The following is a 25,828-nucleotide window of genomic DNA, read 5'->3' on the forward strand; positions in this document are numbered from 1 at the left end:
CGTACAGGACTCTAAGAGACGGAGTTTCGAAGGTCTACTGTCCCGACGAACGGTGCACGCCGCAAGACGGGATGGGGAAGAACGTAGCAGCAGCACAGAGAAAGGAATCGGTGGCGAGAGGAACTTCTGATGCACTCTTCTGGAGAGGAGGCTCATTCACGCAACCCGCGACGCGGCGCGGCGAGGCGGGCGGCAGAGGAGGAGGAGCGCGCGTATGTCTCTTTTGTTCTCAAGCTCATACATGTGTGGAAACATCCTCCCTTATAAGGAGGTCCAACTCCCACTAAACTAGCAATGTGGGACTAAACATTTCCACCTCTTGCCTTGCACAAATGGGCTGCGTGGGCCTCTAGGATTTATTAGGAATTATATATTGGGCTGGCTCAAACAATTAGACAAAATTCCAGCAAAGCTAATCCTAGAGTCTCACGTTCTCCCTCATTCCCAATTTTCTTGCCTTCAAGCCTTTCAAGAAATGGGAATATTCTCTCCATAATGCATATGCTCAACCATCTGTTATTACATAGTCCCAGCCTCCAAAGGATTTCAAGGAACAAATAAATGGCCCAAATAGAACACACATTGTTCATGAGCACGGAGAGACAATTAGGCACAAATTCTTCTATTAGAGATCCACCCAAGCTTTGCGAAGACTTCCATGATTGTTGTCTCCAAGATGCGGCATGCCCATCTCATTCATGTATTGTTCTCATTTTTTGCAACAATGCCCACGACCTGGTCCAGCGTGTTCCCCTGAAGATCACCTACATATATGAATTTGTCCATTCAAGTTAGCCAAATAGCCCATACAAGGCAGGTGCCCCAACCATAACTTAGGTCTCATTGGTGGGTTAATATTAGCCAACCAGCCTTTACTGTGAGGTCCAAATAGGCAATCTACAAATAAATGTTGGATAGTAGTTCATTACTGTCATAACTCGTAAAATACAACAAAGGGTGCTCCCTTACCAGTTAGTACACCTTACTAGATTATATTTTGTTAAAATAACCATCATACCTAAGTATGATAAAAATATATTTGTCCTTCAAGATATTTCAAATTTTCATAACCAACCATACGAGTTAGGAAAACCTTCATTCATTATATGTTTGTTCATCGATCGCTCTGAGAACCTATAGGAAGGATTTAAACCCATACAAATATATCTTCTTGATCATTTCTATTACACAAACCCAATTTTGGGTAGAAGTTTGTTCCATCCATTTTGTTTCCTTTCAACAATTACCCTTTGAAAAGATAAATAATGGTGTTATCCTTTACAATTTTACCATTACTATGTTAGTTTTCCTTGCGATGTTGTAAAACGTTGGGAACCACTGATTTAAATTAGTATTCAATAAATCTTATTTTCTGGCCATTGTCAAGATTAAAAGCACTGAGCCTACCTTCAAGCTACTTTGTATTGACATAATGCATCTTTTATCATGTGAAGGTTCTAATTATTATACAACTCTCCGGACCTCAACATGTCCAAAAGAATAGTGACATGTAATTTTTCAAGATCAAACAATACTAAGGAATACTAAATATACTGATGAGGGTACAAGTACCAAACAATTCTATGGAGTTTCATTTCGTGATATGTGCCATTCTCTATTTATCTTCAACTCTTCATATAGAACAAGCTAAGTAGCTAACTAATTCCTTTTTGTATAGATTGAGCTTGCCAATTTTATGGATGAGACATTTGAACTTCTTAGCGTAGAAAATCTTCACACCCCTTATAATTTTTGGAACTTTGCTACACTTACAAAAAATTAGCTATGAAATTTACATAAGTGTTAGCGTGGGGTTGTTTGATTGGATAGCATAGAACCCACCCTAAAATTCGGGGAAGATGATGAATTTTCATAAGAGATTTATGTAAAGGGTTCCTCATTTTGGTCTATGTCTGCCCCTGATCTGGAGCCAACTTGGTGAAAAGGGACTGTTAATTAGAGCAGTGACAGAGGCAGGATCTCATAATACGATGGGTGTTCAAAATAATCAACATGGCTGGTTCCATATGAACTAAAGATTAATATATAATGATAAATATCAAAACAAAATTAGTAATTGCGCTATAGCTAGTGGCCGTGATGGAAAACAATGAGCTAAAATAAATAAATTTTGCATCACATATCCATATTTTCTACTTTATTATGTATGTACATAGTATAGCTTCCTAATCAATGTTCTTTTGCCAAAAAACATGGTTGTTCAACTGACTTTGGGACTGCCAACATGTAATGTTACTTGAAATTCGGTTGCAATTGTTTCTAGTTTTGGCTGATGTACAGTTGTGACATGTTAGAATTTGTTCTCTTCCTTGCAATGGGTGGTTGGCATCTTGGTTTGTAAACTAAAGTAGCAAATCTGGCTCTCAAGTGATGTAGAACTAATCTGTAGTTGGATGATTAGAGGCATTGTGGTATTCTATGTTGAAATATATTACTCGTCTCTTTCTATGAGTTTGGACTTTTGAATCAACTGGTTGAAACATGAATTTAATATGGTATTTGAGTTAAGAAGTCTTGAGTAAAAATAAACGATTTTGAGATCGCCCGCGTGTGTGTGTGTGAGAGAGAGAGGGAGAGAGAGAGAGAATTTACTACTGGGGTCGCCATGAGCGTACTGCTCCATGATGTCGTAGTCGTGGAAGTAGAATTTGCACGCGCCGCCGTCAACCACAGCCTCGGCCTGCCTCTGGTACGGGCACAACCTCTGCGCCTCCCGGAAGGCCAGCGCGATGCAAGCTCTGCAGTTCGCCGACTCAGCGTCCGGGTGCCAGGAGCAGTAGGCCGACGCCACAACCCGGTTGGGGCTCTCGCCCGCGATGTCGCTGGATTCCGCATTCAGCTTGGCGGGAATGGTGGTGGCGAGATGGCGCAGGGTGGCCTCGTACTCGCTGCCCGGAGCGTACGTGCCCATGTCGCCGCACATGTGACTGGGCGTCAGGGCCATGCTGTAGTCGGAGGCGGGCCAGCCATCGGCTGCAGCAACTAGCGCTGGAAGGAGCGCTGCCAGCAGGATGGGATCATGAGAACCGCGGCGGTGGCCATGGCCGGAGAAAGACAAGTATTATGATAGAGAGAGAGATAGAGAATTTACTCCTGGGGCCGCCGTTAACGAACTGTTCCCTGATGTCGTAGTCGTGGAAGTAAGCCTTGCACGTGCCACCATCAACGTCAACCGAGGCCTGAGCCATCCTCTGGTACGGGCACAGCCTCTGCGCCTCCCGGAAGGCCAGCGCGATGCAAGCGCCGCAGTCCGGCGACTTGGCGTCCGGGTGCCAGCAGCAGGAGGCGTCCGCCGCAACCAGGTTGGGGCTCTCGCCGGCGATGTTGCCGAAAGAGCACCTGCAGGACTCCCCTTCCACATACCTGCAGGATTCCTCATTCGCCTTGGCGGGAATGGTGGCGACGAGATGGCGCAGGGTGGCCTCGTACGCCCTGCCCGGAGGGTACCTGCCCATGAAGCCGCACGAGTGATTGGGCGTGGGAGGCAAGCTGTAGTCAGCGCTCGGCCAGCGGCTATCGGTTGCGGCGGCTAGCACCGGGAGAAGCGCTGCGAGCAGGATGAGGACCGCGGCGGTAGCCATGGCCGGAGAAAGACAGGTATGTGGGCTCGATTAACGGCATAATGGTGCATTTGGTGCTCTAATCTAGTGAAGTTTGCTGATCAGAGCTCTTGTCGACCGTTGACAACGAGCTACCGTTAATTGAGGAGTCAACATCTGCCAGCTCCAAAATATTGGTAAATTGGCTCCCAAGTAACATGCTCTGATTGCCCACTATTCAGTACGTAAATCAGTATACAATATACACTACCCGGCGCGAATCTTTGACTTCTGACCAATGATTTGCCCTGCTCATGTGAAGATTGCGCGGCACTGATGGTTTGAATTTAGCTTGATTAAGTCCCTATTTGGATCCCTCCAGTTCATGAAAATTGGCTTTGGAAACTGATTATTGGATCCAAATCGACCAGTTTTTTTTATGTCAGATTTCAGTGGTCAACTATCCATTTTTATTTAATTCAAATTTTAAGATATAACTTCTCATTTTTTGGGTTGCTGGTTAGGTGTCAACAAGTTTTCGCCCCATGAGGGGTGATTCGTTGCCGAATCATTTTTTTTGTTAGTTTTTTTATTCATATCACGAATCAGTACAATGAAGTTGACCCTTACAAACACAGTGAAACGCAAACACGGAGGACCTTAAACACCTATAGTACCTAAGACAACCATAACAAGAGGATCTCCGGAGCCCTGTGTCATCATCCCTGAATCTTGAGAGAAGACCCCTGCAGCAGAAGGATCTGCAACCAGTCGCAAGCAGGTCATCATCTTCGACCATGGTACAATTGCCGCCACGCTGTTTTCTTCTTACTTGACACCAGCGCTGAGAGGGCATGGACATCAATCCAACACACCTGCAACACCAGTCACCATCTTTGGCTTTGAGTACCGCGAAAAGTGTCCCTTCCAGAAGGAAGAGAACTCGAGTCATCCGACCGGTCCAGCACTGCGGCCGGGCCATCCGCCCAGACAAAGCAGGATATCCCACCAACATGAGCGCAGAGGAAGGAGAAGAAGATAGCAGCAAATCATACCAACAAGGAAGAAGAAGGGTCTTCGTCTCCCTGCATCCATCGCCCATCTGAGGACCCAAACGGCCAGTGCCAATGGACCTCCAGCCACCATAGCCCGCGACCTCGACGAGATCCGGGGATCCCAACCCCGCTGGCTCCTAGACGAAGGCAAAAGCCTCGCCTGACCGTGAACGAAGCCCGGAGAAACTTATTCCGACGCGACACCACCGCAACGGCCTCAACGGCGTCTCCCTCCACCCTAACCCTACCACACACCCACCTAGCGAACAGACCCGAGGTTCCCCCTCCCTCCCATCGCCGGAGCAGCCGACGGAGAGAGAAGGAACCGGAGGCGTCACCGGCGGCGCGCAAGGGAACCCTCGTCGCCTCCCTTGATCGCCTCGTGCGATCCTACTTTTTCGGGGGAGTATCGGTCTTGGTTCTTTTTTGGCAATCCCTTAACATGTACACGTTGCAAAATCATTTTCAGTGGGTTTACTCTCGCTGCCCCAACTTTCACGTTTTACTTTGGTTTTAGTTCTATGCCTGGATGGTCGAATGATGTAACGGACTGATATATTTTTATTGGTTGTAAAATTAATGCAAAGGAGTGTGAGCCTGGTTGAAGAAACTTTAAGATATAACTATAAAGGAGCGAGTTATGAAGATCTAACAACTCTTATCCATTCAACCGCATCTATTTAGCGGTCCATGTCACTCCGGTGTTTACTGTTAAAGATGTTTAGCACTAAATATGCTTAGCACTCTGCTAAGTAACATCATATGAAACATTTGAAAATCTTCACAAATTCAAAAATATGATCACAGTTTCTTAAATATGTTTGGTATTTCAAAAAATATTCATGAATTTAAACCAAAATTTCAAAAATTGAAAAATATATTCTTGAATTTTAAAAATATCTGCGGTTTAGAAAATGTTGATGTATTTTTTAAATGTCTGTCAGTTAAAAATTATAATCATCAACTTGAAAAAATATTCATAACTTTAAAAAATCATCATGACTTAAAAATTGTTCATGCTAATTGATAAAGGAAGTAAAAAATGAGGAAACCAGCTAAAAAAGAAAGAATAAAATATTCTCACATCCGTTATCTAATACAAATAATATGGATCAAAGGGGCTAGAAAAAACTATCGAGGGGTATATAATTGGTCGACATCCATAAGGGCACTACTATGTATCTCTTCAAGCGATAGCTGTGTGTGTCTTTTTTTCTTCTTTTTTTCAAGAGTACGTCAATGACGTACCATATTTTTATTGAAGAAGATAGATTAGTATTTACCAGTCACCGACCGGGATGCGAACACCCTAGTGGCATCACCAACTCCTAATACATTCTTAACCTACTCTCTCACGAATCTACTTAGCCCAACCGCTCCCACTCCTGCTAGCTTCCAAGTCTTGAGCTCCTTGACGATTTGTTGCACTAGGGTAGACGGAGTTCGGACTTGCTCTTCGCGACTGAATACTCTTGCATTTCTTTGCTTCCAAAGCATCCATGAGGTGACGCTCACCGTTGTGCCGAATCCTTGTTTGTATGGTTGCCGAAAGGTGTGTTTGGTCTTGAGCCACCACTCCTTGAAACTCTCGATTGTACCTGGGATTGGCTCCTGAATCTGCAATGCCTCGAAGCAAAGATGCCAAGTCTCTCTAGCGTAGACGCATTGAGCCAGGATGTGGTCCACGTTGTCCTCCTCCTGTAAGCACGTGTAACAGGTCGATGGTGCTTCTTGTAGTCCATGGCTAGCTCTGCGGTCCGATGTCCAGATTCGGTGTTGGATTGTTAGCCAGACAAAGATCTTGCATTTTAGGGTCGCCCAACTTCGCCAGATGCAGCTCGACATGTTGGAACTCACTAGCCCCTGGCAGAGCCTATCGTATGTGGATTTCGTTGTGTAGTTACCCGCAGCATCACAAGGCCAAGTGAACTCATCTTCGGCATTGGTGTCGCGCGATATGATGTTGATGACATGTCTGAGGTGGATGAGTTGTATGTGGGCTGTGAATGATATCTCTCCGCTTATGTACAGGGTCGAGCGATCATCCTGCATTGCTTGTTGCACCATTCTTCTATTCTCTGTTCGCGTCTCCACAAGCGCAGCGATGAGAGGCGCAATGTCAGTCGCTGCAAACCCATGCATCCAACGGTCCTTCCAGAACAAGACCCTCTCTCCTCTCCCTACTGTGATTTTAACTATGATGTCGAACACCGCTCTCGCCTCCTCGTCAATTGCAGTTGCCAGTCCGTGCCATGGTGGATCTGTATCAGTTTGCCTCAACCACTCGCATCTGACCCGCGTGGCAAGGCTTTGCAGCTGTAGGCTTTTCACTCCAAGTCCACCAAACTTTGTGGGCGTGTAGATAGTCTTCCATACCACCAAGCATTGATCCCCATGGGTCTTTTCCTTCCCTGTCCAGAAGAAGGATCTCCTCCAGGAATTGATCTCTTCCAACACCCACATTGGCGCTTCCAGTACCAGCAAGTGGTGAACTGGTCTAGCAACAATGACACTTTTGACTAGGATGAGTCTCCCCGGCCTTTGAATCAGACCACGCTGCCATGCCGGAATGAAGTTTTTTACCTGGTCCAAGAGTGGTTGCCAGTTAACTCTCCTGAGCTGGTTGATGGCAAGCGGTAGCCCTAAGTACTTCAGGGGAAACTCCGGGGCTGACAGTCAAGGGAGCTGGTTACCCGATCCATGTCCGCTCGCTCTCCTGTGATGGTAATGGCCGCAGTTTTCTTGTAGTTGATTCTCAGCCCCGAGGCTCTGCTGACGATGTTGAGCACGCTTCATACGCATTCCAGGTCAGTTACTGTAGGCCGAATGAATAGCGCCACATCGTCTGCATATATGGACAGTCTCTGTGTCGCGCTGATGCGCGAGAAGGAGGACAAAACCCCTTCACGCGTGAGCCTCTCGATGATCACGGAAAGGACATCCATGGTTATTATGAATAGAAGTGGCGAGCTCGGATCTCCCTGCCTCAATCCTCGAGCATGGTAGAAACTCCTTTCGGGGCGGCCATTAACGAGAACCTTTGTGCTAGCTGTTTGGAGAGGGATCTGCAGCCATCTTGTGAATTTGGGTCCAAAACCCTTCGCTCTAAGCACTTGGAATAGGAATGGCCAGGAGATCATGTCAAACGCTTTGGAGATATCAAGTTTTTGGAACACTCCAGGTGATCTCCTTGCATGGATCTTCTTCGCCACCTGCCTGACCATGAGGAAGTTGTCGTGTAGAATTCTTCCCTTGATGAATGCAGATTAGTTGGTGATACGTCTCCATCGTATCTACTTTTCCAAACTCTTTTGCCCTTGTTTTGGACTCTAATTTGCATGATTTGAATGGAACTAACCTGGACTAACGTTGTTTTCAGCAGAATTGCCTTGGTGTTATTTTTGTGCAGAAATCAAAGTTCTCCAAACGTCCTGAAAATTTACGGGGAGCAGTTTTGGAAAATAAGAAAAATATCTGCGCCAAGTTCCACCTCAGGGGTGGGCCAGTGGGCCACAAGCCCTGGCTCCGCCACCACCCCCCTGGTGGCGGTGGGCAGGCTTGTGGGGCCCACACGGCTCTGCCGCCCCCAATTCCAGCTCTATAAGATCCCTTTCATCCCAGAAAAAATAAAAAGAGAAGTTTTCGTCGCGTTTCGATACGGAGGCGCCGCCACCACCTGTTCTTCATCTGGAGGGCAGATCTGGAGTCCGTCTTGGGCTCCGGAAAGGGGAAATCGTCGCCATCGTCATCATCAACCTTCTTCCCTCTCCAATTCCATGAAGCTCTTCGTCGTTCGTGAGTAATCTATTCGTAGGCTCGCTGGGCGGTGATGAGTAGGATGAGATCTATCATGTAATCGAGTTAGTTTTGATGGGGATTGATCCCTAGTATCCACTATGTTCTGAGATTGATGTTGCTACTACTTTGCCATGCTTAATGCTTGTCACTAGGGCCCGAGTGCCATGATTTCATATCTGAAATTATTATCTTGTCACCAATATATGTGTGTTTTAGATCCGATCTTGCAAGTTGTAGTTACCTACTATGTGTTATGATCCGGCAACCTCAGAGTGACAATAACCGGAACCACTCCCGGTGATGACCATACTTTGAGGAGTTCATGTGTTCACCAAGTGCTAATGCGTTGGTCTGGTTCTTTATTAAAAGGAGAACCTTAATATCCCGTAGTTTCCTTTTGGACCCCGCTGCCACGGGAGAGATGGACAATAGATGTCATGCAAGTTCTTTTCCCTAAGCACGTATGACGACACACGGAATGCATGCCTACATCACATTGACGAACGGGAGCTAGCCACATATCTCTCCGTGTTATAGCTGTTGCATGATGAATACCATCCAAACAAATCATCGACTCACTGCCTACGTGTTTGTCCTACTGCTGTTACTTGTCTTGCTCTCCTGCTGCTGCTATTACTGTTGCTACTGTTGTTACTTGTTTTGCTCTGGTGCTGCTACTACTGTTTCTATTACTGTCGTTTTCTACTGTTGCTACTTACTACTACTGTCACTACTGCTGCTCCTTGCCGCTGCTATTGCTCGTTACACTGCTGCTACCTACTACAATTTTGGTTCGCTGCTCGTTGACGGGAACTGACAATTTCCGTCTACGAGGCAACTTGGCGCCATTGATACAATCGTTAGGAATAGTCTGCCGTCAACAGATCGTTTCTGACACCGTTGTTATCATACTACTTTGCTACTGATACTTTGCTTGCAGATACTAATCTTTTAGGTGTCGTTGAATCTGACACATTCAGCTGCTAATACTCGAGAGTATTCTCTCACCTCCTATCAGGCGTACCAACAAATTTGAGTCGAATACTCTACCCTCGAAAATTGTTGCGAACCCACACGCTGGTGGGCCATCAACAACATTCTTCTAGTTTCGTTGCCGGGGAGTGCTAGCAGCATTCTTCTGGTGCCCTTGCAGGGGAAGGTTTGTTGTCATCAGCATTCGTCTAGCCATCGCCAGAGATTGCAATCAGCATTTTTCTGGCGCCGTTGCCGGGGAGGTATTGCTATATTCTCTGAGTCACTTGGGATTTATATCTGCTGATCACTATGAAGAATATGAAGGATCTGAAGACCAAAGTCTTGCCCTCAACTACGAGGGGAGGTAAGGAATTGCCATCTAGCTCTGCACTTGATTCACCTTCAGTTATGAGTAAGTTTGCGACATCACCTCCTGCTAGAAATCTTGATATGTCGCCTGTGCTTGATGATGCTTGTGATACTACTGCTAGAGATGCTATGCTTGATACTATGCCTGATACTTCTAGAGATGCTATGCTTGATACTATGCCTGATGATACTATGCTTGATACTATGCCTGATACTGCTAGAGATGCTATGCTTGATACTGCTTTGCCTGATGATGCTAGAGATGCTATTTTGCCTGATGATACTATGCTTGATACTGCTAGAGATACTCATTTGCCTGATGTCCCACTAGGGGTGTTCCTTGATGCTCATATTGCTAGAGTTACTGCCAATGCTCATGATGCTTCTGATACTGCCGATACTATTGAGATAGAACCTGCTTTTGCTCCTGTTAGATCTAGCTCTCCTAGATATGAATTGCCTGATATACCTGAGGGTTACGTTATGGAGGGAGAGATAGCTGAGGATTTGCTTGTGTGCAAGGATGCCTATGACGCTGAGAAATTACTTCTCAAGTGGAAGGAAAAATCTCGGGAAGCTAGGATGAAAAATGACCCGAAGTTTGCCACTTCGCCTATCTTTGTCACCGATAAGGATTATGAATTCTCTGTCGACCCTGAGATAATCTCTCTAGTCGAATCTGATCCTTTTCACGGTTATGATCTGAGACGGTCATAGCCCATCTTGCCAAACTATCCGAAATAGCCAACCTTTTCAGTAATGAGGAGAAGATCCTCCACTACTATATCCTTAAGCTGTTTCCTTTCTCTCTAAAGGATGACGCTAAAGTCTGGTTCACCTCTCTTGCTCCTGGATGTGTGCGTAGTCCCCAGGAGATGGTCTATTACTTCTGTGAGAAATATTTCCCTGCCCATAAGAAGCAAGCTGCCTTGCAGGAAATATACAACTTTGCTCAACTCCAAGAAGAGAGTCTTCCACAAGCTTGGGGGAGGCTCGTCCAGCTACAGAATGCTTTGCCTGATCACCCTCTTAAGAAGAGCGATATACTTGATATCCTCTATAACGGACTTACCGATGCCTCTAGAGACCACCTAGATAGTTGTGCCGGTTGTGCTTTTAGGGAACGAACTGTAGATCAAGCTCAGACCCTACTGAATAACATCTTGATCAACGATAATGCTTGGACTATTCCCGAACCACCTCCTAAGCCAACTCCTAAGAAAATAGGTATTCTATTCCTCAGTCCCGAAGATATGCAAGAAGCCAAGAAATCTATGCAAGAGAAAGGCATTAGATCTGAAGATGTCAAAAATCTACCACCTATCGAAGAGATCCATGGTCTCGATAACCCGATACAGGTAGTGGAAGTGAATTCTCTGCGTAGGTTTGTTGAGAGTGATATTCCTTTTGATAAACCTGCTAGCCTATGCTTTGATGAATTTGATGACTTTGTTGCCAAACAACAGAGTTTCAATGATTATGTTAGCAGACATCTGGAACAAAGTACTCGTATGCTTAGCCATTTAAGTGCTTGTGTAGACAGAAATGTCAATGATCTGAAGCTTCTGAGTAAACATGCCTCTATGATTACTACTCAGGTAGAATAAGTACTTAAAGCTCAGAATGACCTGCTCAATGAACTAAATGACAACTCTGTCAGAGTCATTACTAGAGGAGGCAAAATGACTCAGGAACCTTTGTATCCTGAAGGTCATCCTAAGAGAATTGATCAAGATTCTCAAGGAATCAATGCTGATACACCCAGTCATCCTAAGGAGAAGAAGAAGGATGATAGAAACCTGCACGCGAGTTCACCAAATACTGTCACACCTGAAGAACCTAATGATATTTCTGCGTCTGATGCAGAAACACAATCAGGTGATGAACATGAACCTGGTGACAATGTGGACAGCGATGCTCAACCTAGCAATGATGAGGATGTGGAGATTGAACCTACGGTTAATCCTGATAATCCATAACCTAAGAGATACGACAAGAATGACTTCACTGCTAGGAAACATGGTAAAGAAAGAGAGCCATGGGTTCATAGACCTATGCCCTTTCCTCCTAAGCCATCCAAGAAAAAGGATGATGAGGATTTTGAGCGCTTCGTTGAGATAATAAGACCCGTCTTTCTGCAGATGCGGTTAACTGATATGCTCAAGATGTCTATGTATGCCAAGTACATGAACGATATCGTGACTAATAAACGGAAGATACCAGATCTTGAGATCTCCACCATGCTTGCCAATTACACTTTTAAAGGTGGAGCTCCTAAGAAACTTGGTGATCCCGGAGTGCCCACTATACCTTGCTCAATTAAAGGAAACTACGTAAGAACTGCCTTATGTGACCGTGGAGCCGGTGTTAGTGTTATGCCGCTTTCTCTTTATCGTAGACTTGAATTGGATAAGTTGACACCCACTGAAATTTCTCTGCAAATGGCCGGCAAATCAACTGCTTTCCGTATCGGCATTTGCGAGGATATGCCTGTTGTGGTTTCTAACACCACTATCTTAACAGACTTTGTTATCTTGGATATTCCCGAGGACGATGCCATGGATGTCATCCTCGGAAGACCCTTTTTAAACACTGCACGGGCTGTTATAGATTGCAACAAAGGCAATGTCACTTTCCATGTCAACGGTAATGAGCACACAGTGCACTTTCCGAAGAAACGATATCCAGTACATTGCATCAATGCTATCGAAAAGACTTCGTCGATTCTCATTGGGAGCTTTGAATGCCCTATTCCTCGTGTCAAGATGAAGTATGATTTGCTTGTTGGGGAGATACATATCCCCATTGAGGTGACTTAGTGGCTATTCGAAAATTGTCCGTTCTCTCTTGCGATTCGAGAAAGTTTTGTCATAAGGACTTGATCAACCCATTGACGGATTTCTTTCGATGACCATGAAATGGATGAATCAAAGAGTCACATACCTCTGTTTTAAGCTTTCTTTTTCTGTTGCTTAGAAAAAAAATGATAGAATTAGTTTAGTTTTTCCCGTTTTCTGTTTTAGCGTCCCGGAGAAAAATACCTTGAAAATAAAAGTTCTCCGATGGTCCTGAAAATTTAGTATGATTTTTTCCGGAATTTTTGAAAATTTCTGGGCCTCAGAGCTGGCCTGGGGGCCAGACCAGTGGGCCACAAGCCCTGCCACCGCCACCACCCCCCTGGTGGTGGGGTGCAAGCTTGTGGGGCCCACAGGCACCCCCTCTACTCATTCCAGCTCTCAGCCTCTTCTTCCACCTCCAGAAAAAATTGATTCGCAGCTCAAACCCGTGTTCTTGCTCATTTGGCTATGATTTTCGATCTCCTTGCTGAAAGCACCATTCTCCGAACCGTTTTGGGGAAATTACTCCTTGGTAAGTGACTCCTCCATTGGTCCAATTAGTTTTTGCTCTAGTGCTTTATCCTTCGCGTATTCTTGCTACTTTGGTGGCCCTGTTCTTGAGCTAGAAATGTTGATTTTAGCCGGTCCCAAGTAGTTTCAGCGCGTGATACGGTCTCTAGGAACTAGTAGGAGTAGTTGCTACAAGTTGGGTTAATCTTCATTCACTTTTCTTTCGAAGTCTCTAAAAATTTCAGAATTTTTCAGAGCTAGAAAAGGGAAAAGATGAGGAGGTTCTTGAGAGGCTCTTCAAGCCGTAACCCCAAAGAGGATGAGAAGAACCACCCCAAGTACGCAGTCCCTCGAGTCACAGAAATTCGAGCGTGCGAGTGGCCAAGTGATGAATTTTTGCGCGCCGCCGGACTTTATGAAGACTTTTATTACTTGGTGGAGAACGCAGGTCTTACTGCGTTCGTTGAAGATAAGTGCCCACAATACCTCCTCCTCACCAATATTTTCGTTCATAGCTTCGACCTTTATCCGAGGAAGAATCCTCCCATGGTTGAGTTCATGATTTACGATGTCCCCAGTGCATGACGCTGTGGGACTTTTGCAATGTATGCAAATTACCTTATGTTGGGGATATCCGTGACCCTCGTCCACGGGACTTGGAGGATTTCATTGGTTCTATTGTTGTTGGAGAGGAGAGAGGAGTGTCTCGCGCTAGAATTGCTAGCATACATTTTCCTGTGCTTTGGTACGTCTCACTATTTGTGGGAAAATGTTTGATTGGCCGTGGGGAGGCTGGATCACTTAGTTCTCCAGACCTTGCGGTTTTGCGCGAAGGCCTTTATAACGATAAGACTTATAGCCTGGGCGCTATAGTAGCTCAACGGTTGAACCTGAACCGTTCTAAAGGTGTTGTCTATGGAGGTATCTATGCTACCCGTCTTGCCAGACACTTTGAGATACCCATTAGACTGGGAGAGGAAGGAGAGAAGCTTCTCCCTGAGAGATATCTAGATTATGATAGCATGGTTCGCCATGATTTTTTGGATAGAGATGCTAGTAGATGGATGATTTATAACCTGGTGTTTAGTCAGGGTACTCGAGAAACTATTACTTTGCCTGCTCCTTCTTTGTTTGATCTTCATGCAGGCAAGTACACTATTATGCCCGCGGACATCTACGCATATTGGGGCTTTGCCCAACCACACGCGCTCGTGCCCGAGCCGTCAGTCGAGTACCAGATGTCAGTTTATCAGTGGGAGCCAGAGGAGCTCACACAGCAGTGGCATCCACAGTCTGCTCCGGAGTATCCTGGAGCTGGTTATTTCCCACCTTGGGAGTAGACCAAGCTAGGCCAAAAGCCTAAGCTTGAGGGAGTACGTGTTCTCACCGACTTTACATTCATGCTTATGCTTTCACTTTGTTAGCCGGTCTTTACACTTTGCCACTGTATTATCCATGCTAGTTTCTTTTCGTTTTCTTGTTTTCTTGTTTTGTGTCCTTTTGAGAAAACCCAAAAAGATTTTTCTTTCTTTTTTTGCTTGTTGGGAGCTTTCTCGTGTAAATAGTTTTCTTTTTCTTTGTGTCAAGGTAGAAGATATTGGTTACAATGTTTATTGGTTCTTGCATGCTTACCTGTTTAGCTTTCAAAGAGCCATATTATTTTGTCTTCTCCTTTGTGTTTGCCTGCAGATTCAGCTTAGTCCAATGCGCTTATTATCGTTTTCATCGTTCGATCGTGCAAATGAAAGGCAACAATGATGATATATGATGAAGTGACTGAGACTGAAAAAGCTGGTATAAACTCTATCTATTTTGTTTTTTAAATATGACTAGCTTGTCGACCCAGATTTAGCTTTGTTGTGAGAGAACCATGTTTGCAATGACAACTTAGAGATCATAGTTTCTGATGCCATGCTTATTTAGCTGAGAGCTTATAATGGTTTGTCTTGAATGCCAACATAGATTTTGAGATGACTATGATGTAGTATGATAGGATGGTATTCTCCTTTGAATGTTTCAAGTGGCTTGACTTGGCGCATGTTCATGCATGTAGTTGAAACAAAATCAACATAGCCTCTATGATGTTCGTGTTCATGGTGATTTATATACTGTTCATGCTTGCATTCAATGTTAGTCAAACTCATTGCATCTTGATGACTGTTGTCGCTCTCTAGTTGGTCGCTTCCTAGTCTTTTGCTAGCCTTCACTTGTACTAAGCGGAATATTGCTTGTGCATCCACTTCCATAAACCCAAAAGTTTTTCCATGAGAGTCCACCATACCTACCTATTTGCAGTATCTACCTGCTGTTCCAAGTAAATTTCCATGTGCCATTCTCTAAACCTTCAAGAAATAATCTGTTTTGCATGCCCGAACCGCTCATGTGGTGACAGAGGGCTATTGGTATCTTCCATGCTAGGAGTGTTATCCTCGACATGTGTTTATTCACAGTCATTCACGAGAAAGGGGTCGGTAATTGGAATGCCTAGTTCCACGCTTAAATCGAAAACATAACTGTAAAACAAGACTCCCCCCGGATTGATGTTAGTATGGACGGTACCCGAGGATTCGGCTAGTCGTGGAGTGTGATTGATTGGTGGTGGGGGAGTTAAAACTTTACTTTTCTGTTTGGGAACCGCCTATAGCATGAGTAGCATGAAAGATATTGAGAACTCTTGGTCATTGCGCTGACAATGAAAGCATGCCACCCAAAATTATTATCTCTGTTTTCAAAGCTTGAGCTCTGGCACCTCTGCAAATCAATGCTTCCCTGTGCGAAGGGCCTATCTATTTATTTTCCTGTCGAGTCATCCTCCTCTTATATAAGCACCAATTAGAGAGCACCTCTGTCATTTTTATGCTTTGCTTTTGATTGATATTGAGTATGACTATGACTGGATCTCCGTTGCTATGAATTACAATGTTTAGTCATCCCTTGATCTTTGAAAGTGCTCTGCATTTATGTTTTGCGGTCTCAGAAAGAGCTAGCGAGATACCACCTATTCATATTGCTTCATGCTCGTTTTGATTGAAGTGTTGGTATTTGAAACTCATTATTATTTGCTCGTTAGCTGATTATGCCATTGACTTAGTTTACCGTGAGACCTTTGTGTCATTTGCTTATGTGCTTAACTTGTGATCTTGCTTAAACTCTGGTTATGAGTTAGACATAGTTGATACAACAAGATCAAACAGAGTTTGTCAAAGTTTTTCTTTCTCTCTCAGTTTGTCAACTGAGTTGCTTGAGGACAAGCAAGGTTTTAAGCTTGGGGTAGTTGATACATCTCCATCGTATCTACTTTTCCAAACTCTTTTGCCCTTGTTTTGGACTCTAATTTGCATGATTTGAAAGGAACTAACCTGGACTCGCTGTTTTCAGCAGAATTGCCTTGGTGTTATTTTTGTGCAGAAATCAAAGTTTTCCAAACGTCCTGAAAATTTACGGGGAGCAGTTTTGGAAAATAAGAAAAATATCTGCGCCAAGTTCCACCTCAGGGGTGGGCCACTGGGCCACAAGCCCTGGCTCCGCCACCGCCCCCTGGTGGCGGTGGGCAGGCTTGTCGGGCCCACATGGCTCTGCCGCCCCCAATTCCAGCTCTATAAGATCCCTTTCGTCCCAGAAAAAATAAAAAGAGAAGTTTTCGTCGCGTTTTCGATACGGAGGCGCCGCCACCACCTGTTCTTCATCTGGAGGGCAGATCTGGAGTCCGTCTTGGGCTTCGGAAAGGGGAAATCGTCGCCATCGTCATCATCAACCTTCTTCCCTCTCCAATTCCATGAAGCTCTTCGTTGTTCGTGAGTAATCTATTCGTAGGCTCGCTAGGTGGTGATAAGTAGGATGAGATCTATCATGTAATCGAGTTAGTTTTGATGGGGATTGATCCCTAGTATCCACTATGTTCTGAGATTGATGTTGCTACCACTTTGCCATGCTTAATGCTTGTCACTAGGGCCCGAGTGCCATGATTTCAGATCTGAAATTATTATGTTGTCACCAATATATGTGTGTTTTAGATCCGATTTTGCAAGTTGTAGTTACCTACTATGTGTTATGATCCGGCAACCCCGGAGTGACGATAACCGGAACCACTCCCGGTGATGATCATAGTTTGAGGAGTTAATGTGTTCACCAAGTGCTAATGCGTTGGTCCGGTTCTTTATTAAAAGGAGAACCTTAATATCCCGTAGTTTCCTTTTGGACCCCGCTGCCACGGGAGGGATGGATAATAGATGTCATGCAAGTTCTTTTCCCTAAGCACGTATGACGACACACAGAATGCATGCCTACATCACATTGACGAACGGGAGCTAGCCACATATCTCTCCGTGTTATAGTTGTTGCATGATGAATATCATCTACTTGTCTTGCTCTGTTGCTGCTACTATTACTGTTGCTACTGCTGTTACTTGTTTTGCTCTGCTGCTGCTACTACTGTTGCTATTACTGTCGCTTGCTACTGTTGCTATTTGCTACTGCTGTCACTACTGCTGCTCCTTGCCGCTGCTATTACTCGTTACACTGCTGCTACCTGCTACAATTTTGGTTCGCTGATCGTTGACGGGAATTGACAATTTCCGTCAATGAGGCAACTTGGCGCCATTGATACAATCGTTAGGAATAGTCTGCCGTCAACATATCGTTTCTGACACCGTTGTTATCATACTACTTTGCTACTGATACTTTGCTTGCACATACTAATCTTTCAGGTGTGGTTGAATCTGACACATTCAGCTGCTAATACTCGAGAGTATTCTCTCACCTCCTGTCTGGCGTACCAACAAATTTGGGTCGAATACTCTACCTTCGAAAACTGCTGCGAACCCACGCGCTGGTGGGCCATCAACAACATTCTTCTAGTTTCGTTGCCGGGGAGTGCTAGCAGAATTCTTGTGGTGCCGTTGCAGGGGAAGGTTTGTTGTCATTAGCATTCGTCTAGCCATCGCCAGAGATTGCAATCAGTTGGCAGTTACTAGCTCTTTCATGAAATGCCTGACCCGGATTGTGAGCACTTTCGCAAACATTTTGCAAAGCTTTGTACCAAATTGATTGGGCGAAATTCGCCTACCTCCTCAGCATCCATTTTCTTGGGGATTAGTGTGAGCAGCGCTCTGATTAGCTTCGCAAAACCAGCTCCATCGCAGACATACAACTTCCATACCGCGGCCGTTATGTTCGGCTTGATTACGGGCCACGCCTTCTCGTAGAAGGCTCCAATGAACCCATCCGGCCCAGGAGCGCGGTCTCGCGGTAGTTCATTGATCGCAGCAAGCACTTATTGTTCCATGAATATTACTTCCAGGTCGTGTAGTTCCCTCTGCTCAACTTGCAAGTGTTCGAGGTCGAGAGTGAACTCTCATGCCCGATCGGTTCTGAGCAAGTTCTCGTATGCTACCGTTAGAGTCTCTTCCTTCTGTCTTTGATCAGTGAACACTTCGTTCCCCATTCTAATTCGCGGGATAATTTTTTTGCTCTCCTCCCATTGGCAAAGGCTTGGAACAGTTTCGTGTTTGCGTATCCCTCCTTTATCCGTTGATACGTCTCTAACGTATATATAATTTTTGATTATTCCATGCTATTATATTATCTGTTTTGGATGTTTTATATGCATTAATATGTTATTTTATATTATTTTTGGGACTAACCAATTAATTTGGAGCTTAGTGTCAGTTTTTGTTTTTTTCCTTGTTTTTGAGTATTGCAGATAAGGAATATTAAACAGAGTCCAAACGGAATAAAAAAATTGGGAATGATTTTTCTTGGACCAGAAAAACCCAGAAAACTCAGAGATGAGGGCATGAGAGTCGTTGTGTGGCGACAAGCCACACGGGCGTGCCCTAGGGGGGGCGCCCCCTCGCTTGTGGCCCCACGACAACCCTCATAACCCTATTATTCGGCCTATAAATTCACAAATATTCCATGGATACCAGAGCGAGCCACAAAAATAATTTTTCGCCGCCGGAAGCCTCTGTTCCCGTGAGATCCAATCTCGGAGCCTTTTCCGGTAATCTGCCGGAGGGTGAATCAATCACGGAGGGCATCTACATCAACTCCATTGCCCCTCCGATGATGCATGATTAGTTCACCACAGACCTTCGGGTCCATAGCTAGTAGCTAGATGACTTCTTCTCTCTCTTTGTTCTTTAATACCATGTTCTTCATGATCTTCATGAAGATCTATCTGATGTAATACTCTTTTGCGGTGTGTTTGTTGAGATCTGATGAATTGTGGGTTTATGTTTAGATTATCTATGAATATTGTTTGAAACTTCTTTGAATTCTTATATGCATGATTTCATATTTTTGCAAGTCTCTTCGAGTTATTGGTTTGGTTTGGCCAACTAGATCGGTAATTCTCTGCAAGTACATCAAATTTAGAATTTGCTGTGTTTGTGTGTTTCAGAGACGATTCGATGGACGATTACAAGGTAGAAATAGATGTTCAGTCTTACTTGACGATTGTAGACGGAAACGAGTGTACAAAAGAGGCTATATTATTGTTGCTATATTGTTGTTGGATGATGCAAAGTAAGATTATGTTGAGTTGGTGATGTTTTCATGTCAATTGGCTGTTAAAATGTTGCACTATAGCTGCTTTTTGTTTGCTGAAATGTATACCTGGGCTGTGAAGACGCAAGGGCATAGAAGTCTTCTTTGGATGGTGTTAGTCTCAGTTAGTCACTAATGGTATTTTGGCTAGAGAAAACTGAAAGTAGCGCTATATTGGCATGTTTGTTTTTCATAGTGGTATTTTGGCAAGTTTAGTTTTTCATAGTGGTATTTTGGCTATTGTCCTCTTTTCAAATCCCAGATCCGCCACCTGCTCCCCAATCTGCCATGAAACTGACCTGCGTGGCCACCCCCGGCAGCGGCGGTGGTGGCGGCTACCACTCGCCGGCGAGCCACTTGCTGGAGCTGGAGGGGATACGCCTCCTGCTCGACTGCCCCGTCGACCTCTCGGCCCTGGCAGCATTCACCCCGGTGCCGCTCGGCGCGGACTGCGGTGACGCGGGGGACCTCATCCGCGCGGTGCCCTACTACTGGTCGCCGGCGGCGTCCGCCGCCGCCAAAGCAGGTGGCGTGGATGCCGTGCTCGTGTCGTCCGCCACAGGGATGCTTGGGCTCCCCTTCCTGACCCGGCTCCCAAGCTTCGCAAACACCAAGGTGACTCCCATCCCCGCTGTTCTTTGATGCATAGCACCCTAGATTGCAAACTAGTATTGTTTAGGCTGCAGTTTGTCTTAGCAATTTGAACGATTGCTGTTTTTATTTTCAAGTGAAGAGGTGTGCTTCATGTTTGAAACTGCTGTCACATGTTAGTGCATTCATTTTGCGCTATTCAGATTATCTGAAAGAACAAGCTTGCTGAATGTGAAAGCCAATAGTCTGAACTCTGAAGGATAGATGAGTTAGCTCATTGTCTTTTCTTTTGTCTGCGGATAATTAACTTCTGTACAGAAAAATTTGAGCCGATGTTCTATTTTAAGAAAATAATGAAAATAAATCCGCTCCTGTATGAGTCCCAAGGGCATGCTCATTGGTCTTTTTATCTCGATTGCTGACAATTAATATCCTTAGGTCCCTTTACTGCAAAGTGGAACTTAGGGCCTGAATGCCTGTGCCTTTTTTTTGCCAAAGCAACAGTGGGGAAGTTTGGTCATATACAATTACCAACGGATCGAAGTATATTATGTTGTTTGTAAAATCTTCTGTGAGATGAAAACTTCACCTTCATAGGTAGGTGCTAATGCATACAATGAAATACAGACCGTGATTGTTGACTCTCTGTATGAAACCATGAATAGGTTTATGTTACAGAATTAGCTGCAAAAATTGGAAAGCTGATGATGGGGGAGCTCTTGGAGATGCACTCTGAGTTTCTAAGCTATTATGGGCCAGACACAGATGGGCCACCCAAGTGGATGCAAGGGGAGAAACTCCATCAGCTCCTGTCGTCGTTGCAGAATATAGTGATTGAAGATGAGGGAATCGATTTAGCTCCGTTAATGCCTCTCTACAGGTACACATTATTTAATAGGCCATATACTTGCTGAATTGCATATTGTGATGCCCTTTTACTATAGAAAAAATTATATGCCCAGTTTCCCATATTTATCCTTGACCTTTAGAAATTGTTTCCGCTGGTTAATTAAAGTTTGATAATTTTAGAGGGTGTGCTAGGAGCAAATAGTATCCAACCAGATCCATAAATTGAAAACTGCCAAATTCTAACATTTTACTAGTCAAGTAGCAAATTTCAAAGTTTAATAGACACCAATTCATTCATGAATATATGGTAAGTAACATATGATAGTTTTTTTTAACCTGGAGTTACTTGAAATACATACTTGACTCTGTAATTTCATGTACGCATCTGATAGGACACATGTTTACATCCCTAGTAACCTAGCTTGGTGTTAGGCCAGTGTTGTTGATAACAACTGAAAATGCCATTTGAGTAAAAGAAGATCTACGTGCTTCCATATGCTTAGTATGTCAGTTACATGCGAATAAAGCAGACTAGATTTTAGTTCTTGCAAGGAAATATGTGAGATTGGACCATATGGTTGCCATTCAGTTATGTGACTGCATAGAAGATTCACTACTTAATAATGACATCAATAGTACTCTATCATCCTGCTTTCTTATCTTAATTGGATTACACCTGTTGCAGTGCCCCAAACATAGAAGAATGCATGCGAAAAACCCAGACTGTGAAATACGGAGAGGAGGTTTGCTTCAATGGCATGACGCTGCTGAAAGCCTCTAGCTCTGGCCTGGAGCTTGGCAGTTGTGTCTGGTCAATAAAGGGTCCAAGAGCAAGTATTACCTACTTGCCGAGCACAGTGTTTGTGTCAGCCCATGCCTTGGATTGCGACTATAACTCTCTGAAGGAAAATGATATCATCTTGTTTTCAGATTTCTCATCCTTGAATGTCATGGATGCGAATAATGAGAATCTGGGTGAGAATGCTATGCTTTGTGATGACTCTGTGTTGAGGTATGCTAGTGTGTCACACTTTAGTTTTGTATGACTTGTGTATGTGTGTTAAAAATAACCTTGTGCATTTCTTTTTGCATTGAATGTTACTTACAATCTTCAAGGGATGGTGGTGTTGATGAGGATGAAGATGTCCAGTGCCTGTCTAAGAATGATGATATTGCAGAGGAGATTGAGAGAATCAGTTTCATATGCTCATGTATATCAGATGCAGTTAAATCTGGAGGTTCAGTTTTAATACCAATAGGACGACTTGGGGTTATTCTTTTAATTTTGGAACATATATCAGAAACGCTACATTCTTTCAACATGAAGGTAATTGTAGTAGTTCTTGACCCCTTGTTATTGTATAGTGGACTCTTGTTAATATTAATATTAATGTTAAAATATATTTTTATTGTGCTTTTTGTGAGTCAGGCTTTGTTTTACTTAGGATATGCATGGTTTTGCTAATGGTGAAATGTGAAGTTGCCGATGCCTGACTTGCAGTCAACAGACTGTAAGATGATTAAGTTTTAAAGAGTGTTTAAAGATGCATGTGGTACAAAGGGTGTTTTAGTTCTACACTGTAGTCATTTAAATATCAAGCTCCTTTAGTTCTACTATATGAAATATTATGCCCATTCGAAATCACTCTCTGCATCACTTATTTGTCTTCTCACATGTTTTGCATCTGTTGTTTTGGGCTAACATTTTTTCCCTGTTTGAGTCAGGTACCCATATTTATGATTTCTGGTGCAGCAGAAAAAATAATATCATTTACCAATGCCGTGCCAGAATGGCTATGCAAGCCACGCCAAGAAAAGGTCATTCCCTTCTCACTATGGCTATTTTGACATATGAACTTAACATGGTCTTACTGCAACACTATTTATCCTGCAGCTATTCTCGAGGGATGAGGAGGCATTATTCGGCCATGTGGAGCTTCTGAAGGAAGGCAGACTATTTCTGTTTCCTCATCTATACTCAAAGGGCCTGCTGTAAGAAGTTTATCAAAATTTTATTGTTAGTTATTACCTTTTACAACTATAGATGATATGTAACCTTAAGATTGTTTAGTTTAGGATCGCTAACTTTGACTTTATCATCACTTTTACTCTCCTTATAGAAAGCTTGGTACTGGCTGTTTCTTATTTTGGTTTTGGTTGTTTGTTAATTTATGGAGGTCCAACAATATCTGGTTGCTACCTTGACATACCCTGCTTTTTATTCATGTGAGCTCACCAGAACAGTTGGATTTCAATTACTTTTTTTATGTTGTTTCCTGCATTTTCTGCTGTGTAACAACGCTAGAATCCTTTCAGGGCAGTGTGGAAGGAGCCCTGCATTGTATTTTGTCCAGACTGGAGCCTTAGGCACGGCACAGCAGTCCATTTGCTTCGTCGGTGGCATGCAGATAAACGGAATCTTCTTGTTTTGGAGGTAAACAGGCGTCCAAGCATTTCACCAAATGTGGCATAATCTTAACTGCTGTTGGTGGCACTAAATACGTAGTAATTAATTTACATGCAGCAAGGAGTTGATGCTGAGTTGGCTCTTAAGCCTTTCACGCCTGTGTCGATCCAAGTTCTTGAATGTTCTTTCCTTTCTGGAATAAAGTATGTCGAGACTTGAAAAGGTTATGTTTATGTCTCTTATTCATAGTAACAAAGCAGAATATGTCCACTAAAGGCTCAAGTTTCTTCTTGACAGGGTGCGGAAAGTCAATCCATTGCTGTCAGTTCTCAAACCGAAGCTCGTTCTGGTATACTTATTTTCCCACACCCTTTGGTGGAGCCACTTTTCTTCATTTCCTCACTCTATACTGTACCCTTGCAGTTTCCTGAAGATCTGAAGTCACGGTGTCCATTAAAGGAGGACGCCCCATGGTCATACCTGTACTACTCCAAGGGCAAAACCATCGAGGTCCCTAACATACGAGAAGACTTCGAGGTGCGACTTGCAGCCGACGTCGCCTTCGGGCTGCAACCTAGGCAGTTGGACAAGGCCGTCGCCGTCGCGAGGCTGAGGGCAAAGCTCCATCTCAGCAACGGGCAGTACGTGCTGGTAGCAGCTCCGAACGATCAGCCTGACCAATCTAACCGGCAGTTGCTTCACTGGGGAGCTGTCGATGCAGGCAGTGTCCTGTCAGCCTTGCAGGAGAAGGGGATGGAATGTGCTTTTCATGCAGACGACGATGATAGCTCAGCGGGTTGCGAGCGCTCGATTTTGATAACTGGCCCGGGAGAAGCTCTGGTGAAGATAACATCTGAAAGGACGGTGATCTACTGCGACGACAAGGGTGCGGCCAGGCGGATCTACGACGCTCTCGGCAGCGTTTGTAATGGGATCTAGTTACATGCCGCCGCGGCCGCTGCTGCTGCACAAAATGGTAGGATTCAACGTGGTGTTGGTGAAATGCCAGGTCATCTGAAGCAGAGATATTACTAGAAACAACGCATTCGCGGGTGTGTTTTTGCAGGGTTATCAAAAGTGAAGCAGTGGTACCACCTGTGTGTTGATCCGCATGAGGCAAGTCGGTATGCGGCGGCGGCGAGGAGGCTCCAGCGGGGGCGACCTGAGAACACACGAGCTGTGGAATCGAGGAGAGGAGCTCGTCGTCTCGTGTGTTCCCAGTTCGACCCCGCAGGAACTTCCTCGCGTATCATCTTGTTATTATATAAGCTGACCCAAATGTATGGCTGTACATCCTCTTCTTCAGGCTTATTGTAACTGACCTGCAGCGATCGACTCTACTTATAGCTTTTCGTGCCACTCAAGGAGGAAGGGGATTGGTGTTGTACAATGTACTGCTGCATTTCCCCTCGCAGGCAGGCACAAGTGAAGTACAGTACCGCAATCGTCGGTGCGTCGATGTCGGAGATAGCCGGAGGGAGGGAGGGAGGGAGCGAGTACAACTTGTTGTACTGCAGGCAGAGCCAGCGTTCCTCCCCCCGGCCCGGCAGTAGGACGGCCTGTACTGCAGACTCTGCAGCCACCCGTTGTGATGCACAACCTTGGGCTCGCAGCTTTATTTGCGTAGATTGCTGCAGAATTGGTGACCATCCCCATGTGCAGGTCTGACAATTAGCAGGAGCACTCGTCATTCGGCAGCTCTGATCTGGAGTTCATCTCATCGGTCGCAAATTTACCACTGAGGGCTTGTTCGGTTAATCCCTTTCACCAGGGGATTGGAGAGGATTGAAGGGGATTGAGGTGGAATTTGACTTCTAGGGAATTTAATCCCTCTCAGCCTTCTCCAAACCCCTTCGAATTTGAAGTAACCGAACAAAGCCTGAATGTGTTAGTATCCCATATGACGTGCCTTTCTATCGGCACAATGCGACAGTCCATAGCAAAGAGGGAGCAGAAGAAAGAAAAAAAAAATCCATTTTAAACCCCCAAATTCATAGAGGTTTGGCTACAAGTTTGGCGAAATAAACCGTGAAGTCGAAATCTCGATCAATTACATTCTGAACTATGTAATCCTAATCTAAATTAAACTTTGAAGTCATTTGGCAAACGAGGATCATGGACTATGTCCGGGATTGATGCCATTTCACGCTGTTCCTCGTTCGGCCCGTCCGTTTTAGATTTTTTCCTTCTATAAAACATGCAGTCTTGTTTCCCTTTTAAAACTGCAAAAACAAGCACGGAGGGACCTCCCTTTTCCTGCTGTGTTCACTTGCTCCCTTTTTCTTCCTTTTCTTTTTTTATTTTCCTTTTTTCCTTCTCCTTTTATTTTTA

At 44.4% G+C, this 25,828-nt stretch overlaps 2 protein-coding genes across 2 annotated transcripts; one reads left to right on the forward strand and one right to left on the reverse strand.

Annotated features, from left to right (window-relative positions):
* Positions 1-466: 466 nt before the first annotated feature.
* Positions 467-3,686, reverse strand: LOC123440655 (cysteine-rich receptor-like protein kinase 10). The gene is made up of 3 exons (XM_045117217.1): positions 3,113-3,686; positions 2,614-3,021; positions 467-764 (listed from the first exon to the last, which is right to left on the reverse strand). The coding sequence occupies exons 1-3, from the start codon at positions 3,600-3,602 to the stop codon at positions 697-699; spliced, it is 966 nt and encodes a 321-aa protein (XP_044973152.1). The 5' UTR covers positions 3,603-3,686; the 3' UTR covers positions 467-696.
* Positions 3,687-19,876: 16,190 nt separating this feature from the next.
* LOC123445155 (integrator complex subunit 9 homolog) lies at positions 19,877-24,856 on the forward strand. Its single transcript, XM_045122097.1, has 10 exons — positions 19,877-20,265; positions 20,907-21,121; positions 21,776-22,102; positions 22,207-22,417; positions 22,816-22,908; positions 22,985-23,082; positions 23,407-23,524; positions 23,615-23,700; positions 23,795-23,846; positions 23,921-24,856. The coding sequence occupies exons 1-10, from the start codon at positions 19,939-19,941 to the stop codon at positions 24,434-24,436; spliced, it is 2,043 nt and encodes a 680-aa protein (XP_044978032.1). The 5' UTR covers positions 19,877-19,938; the 3' UTR covers positions 24,437-24,856.
* Positions 24,857-25,828: the final 972 nt, after the last annotated feature.

The sequence above is a fragment of the Hordeum vulgare genome, chromosome 3H (genome assembly GCF_904849725.1).
Source record: "Hordeum vulgare subsp. vulgare chromosome 3H, MorexV3_pseudomolecules_assembly, whole genome shotgun sequence".
In the NCBI taxonomy this organism is placed as follows: Eukaryota; Viridiplantae; Streptophyta; class Magnoliopsida; order Poales; family Poaceae; genus Hordeum; species Hordeum vulgare.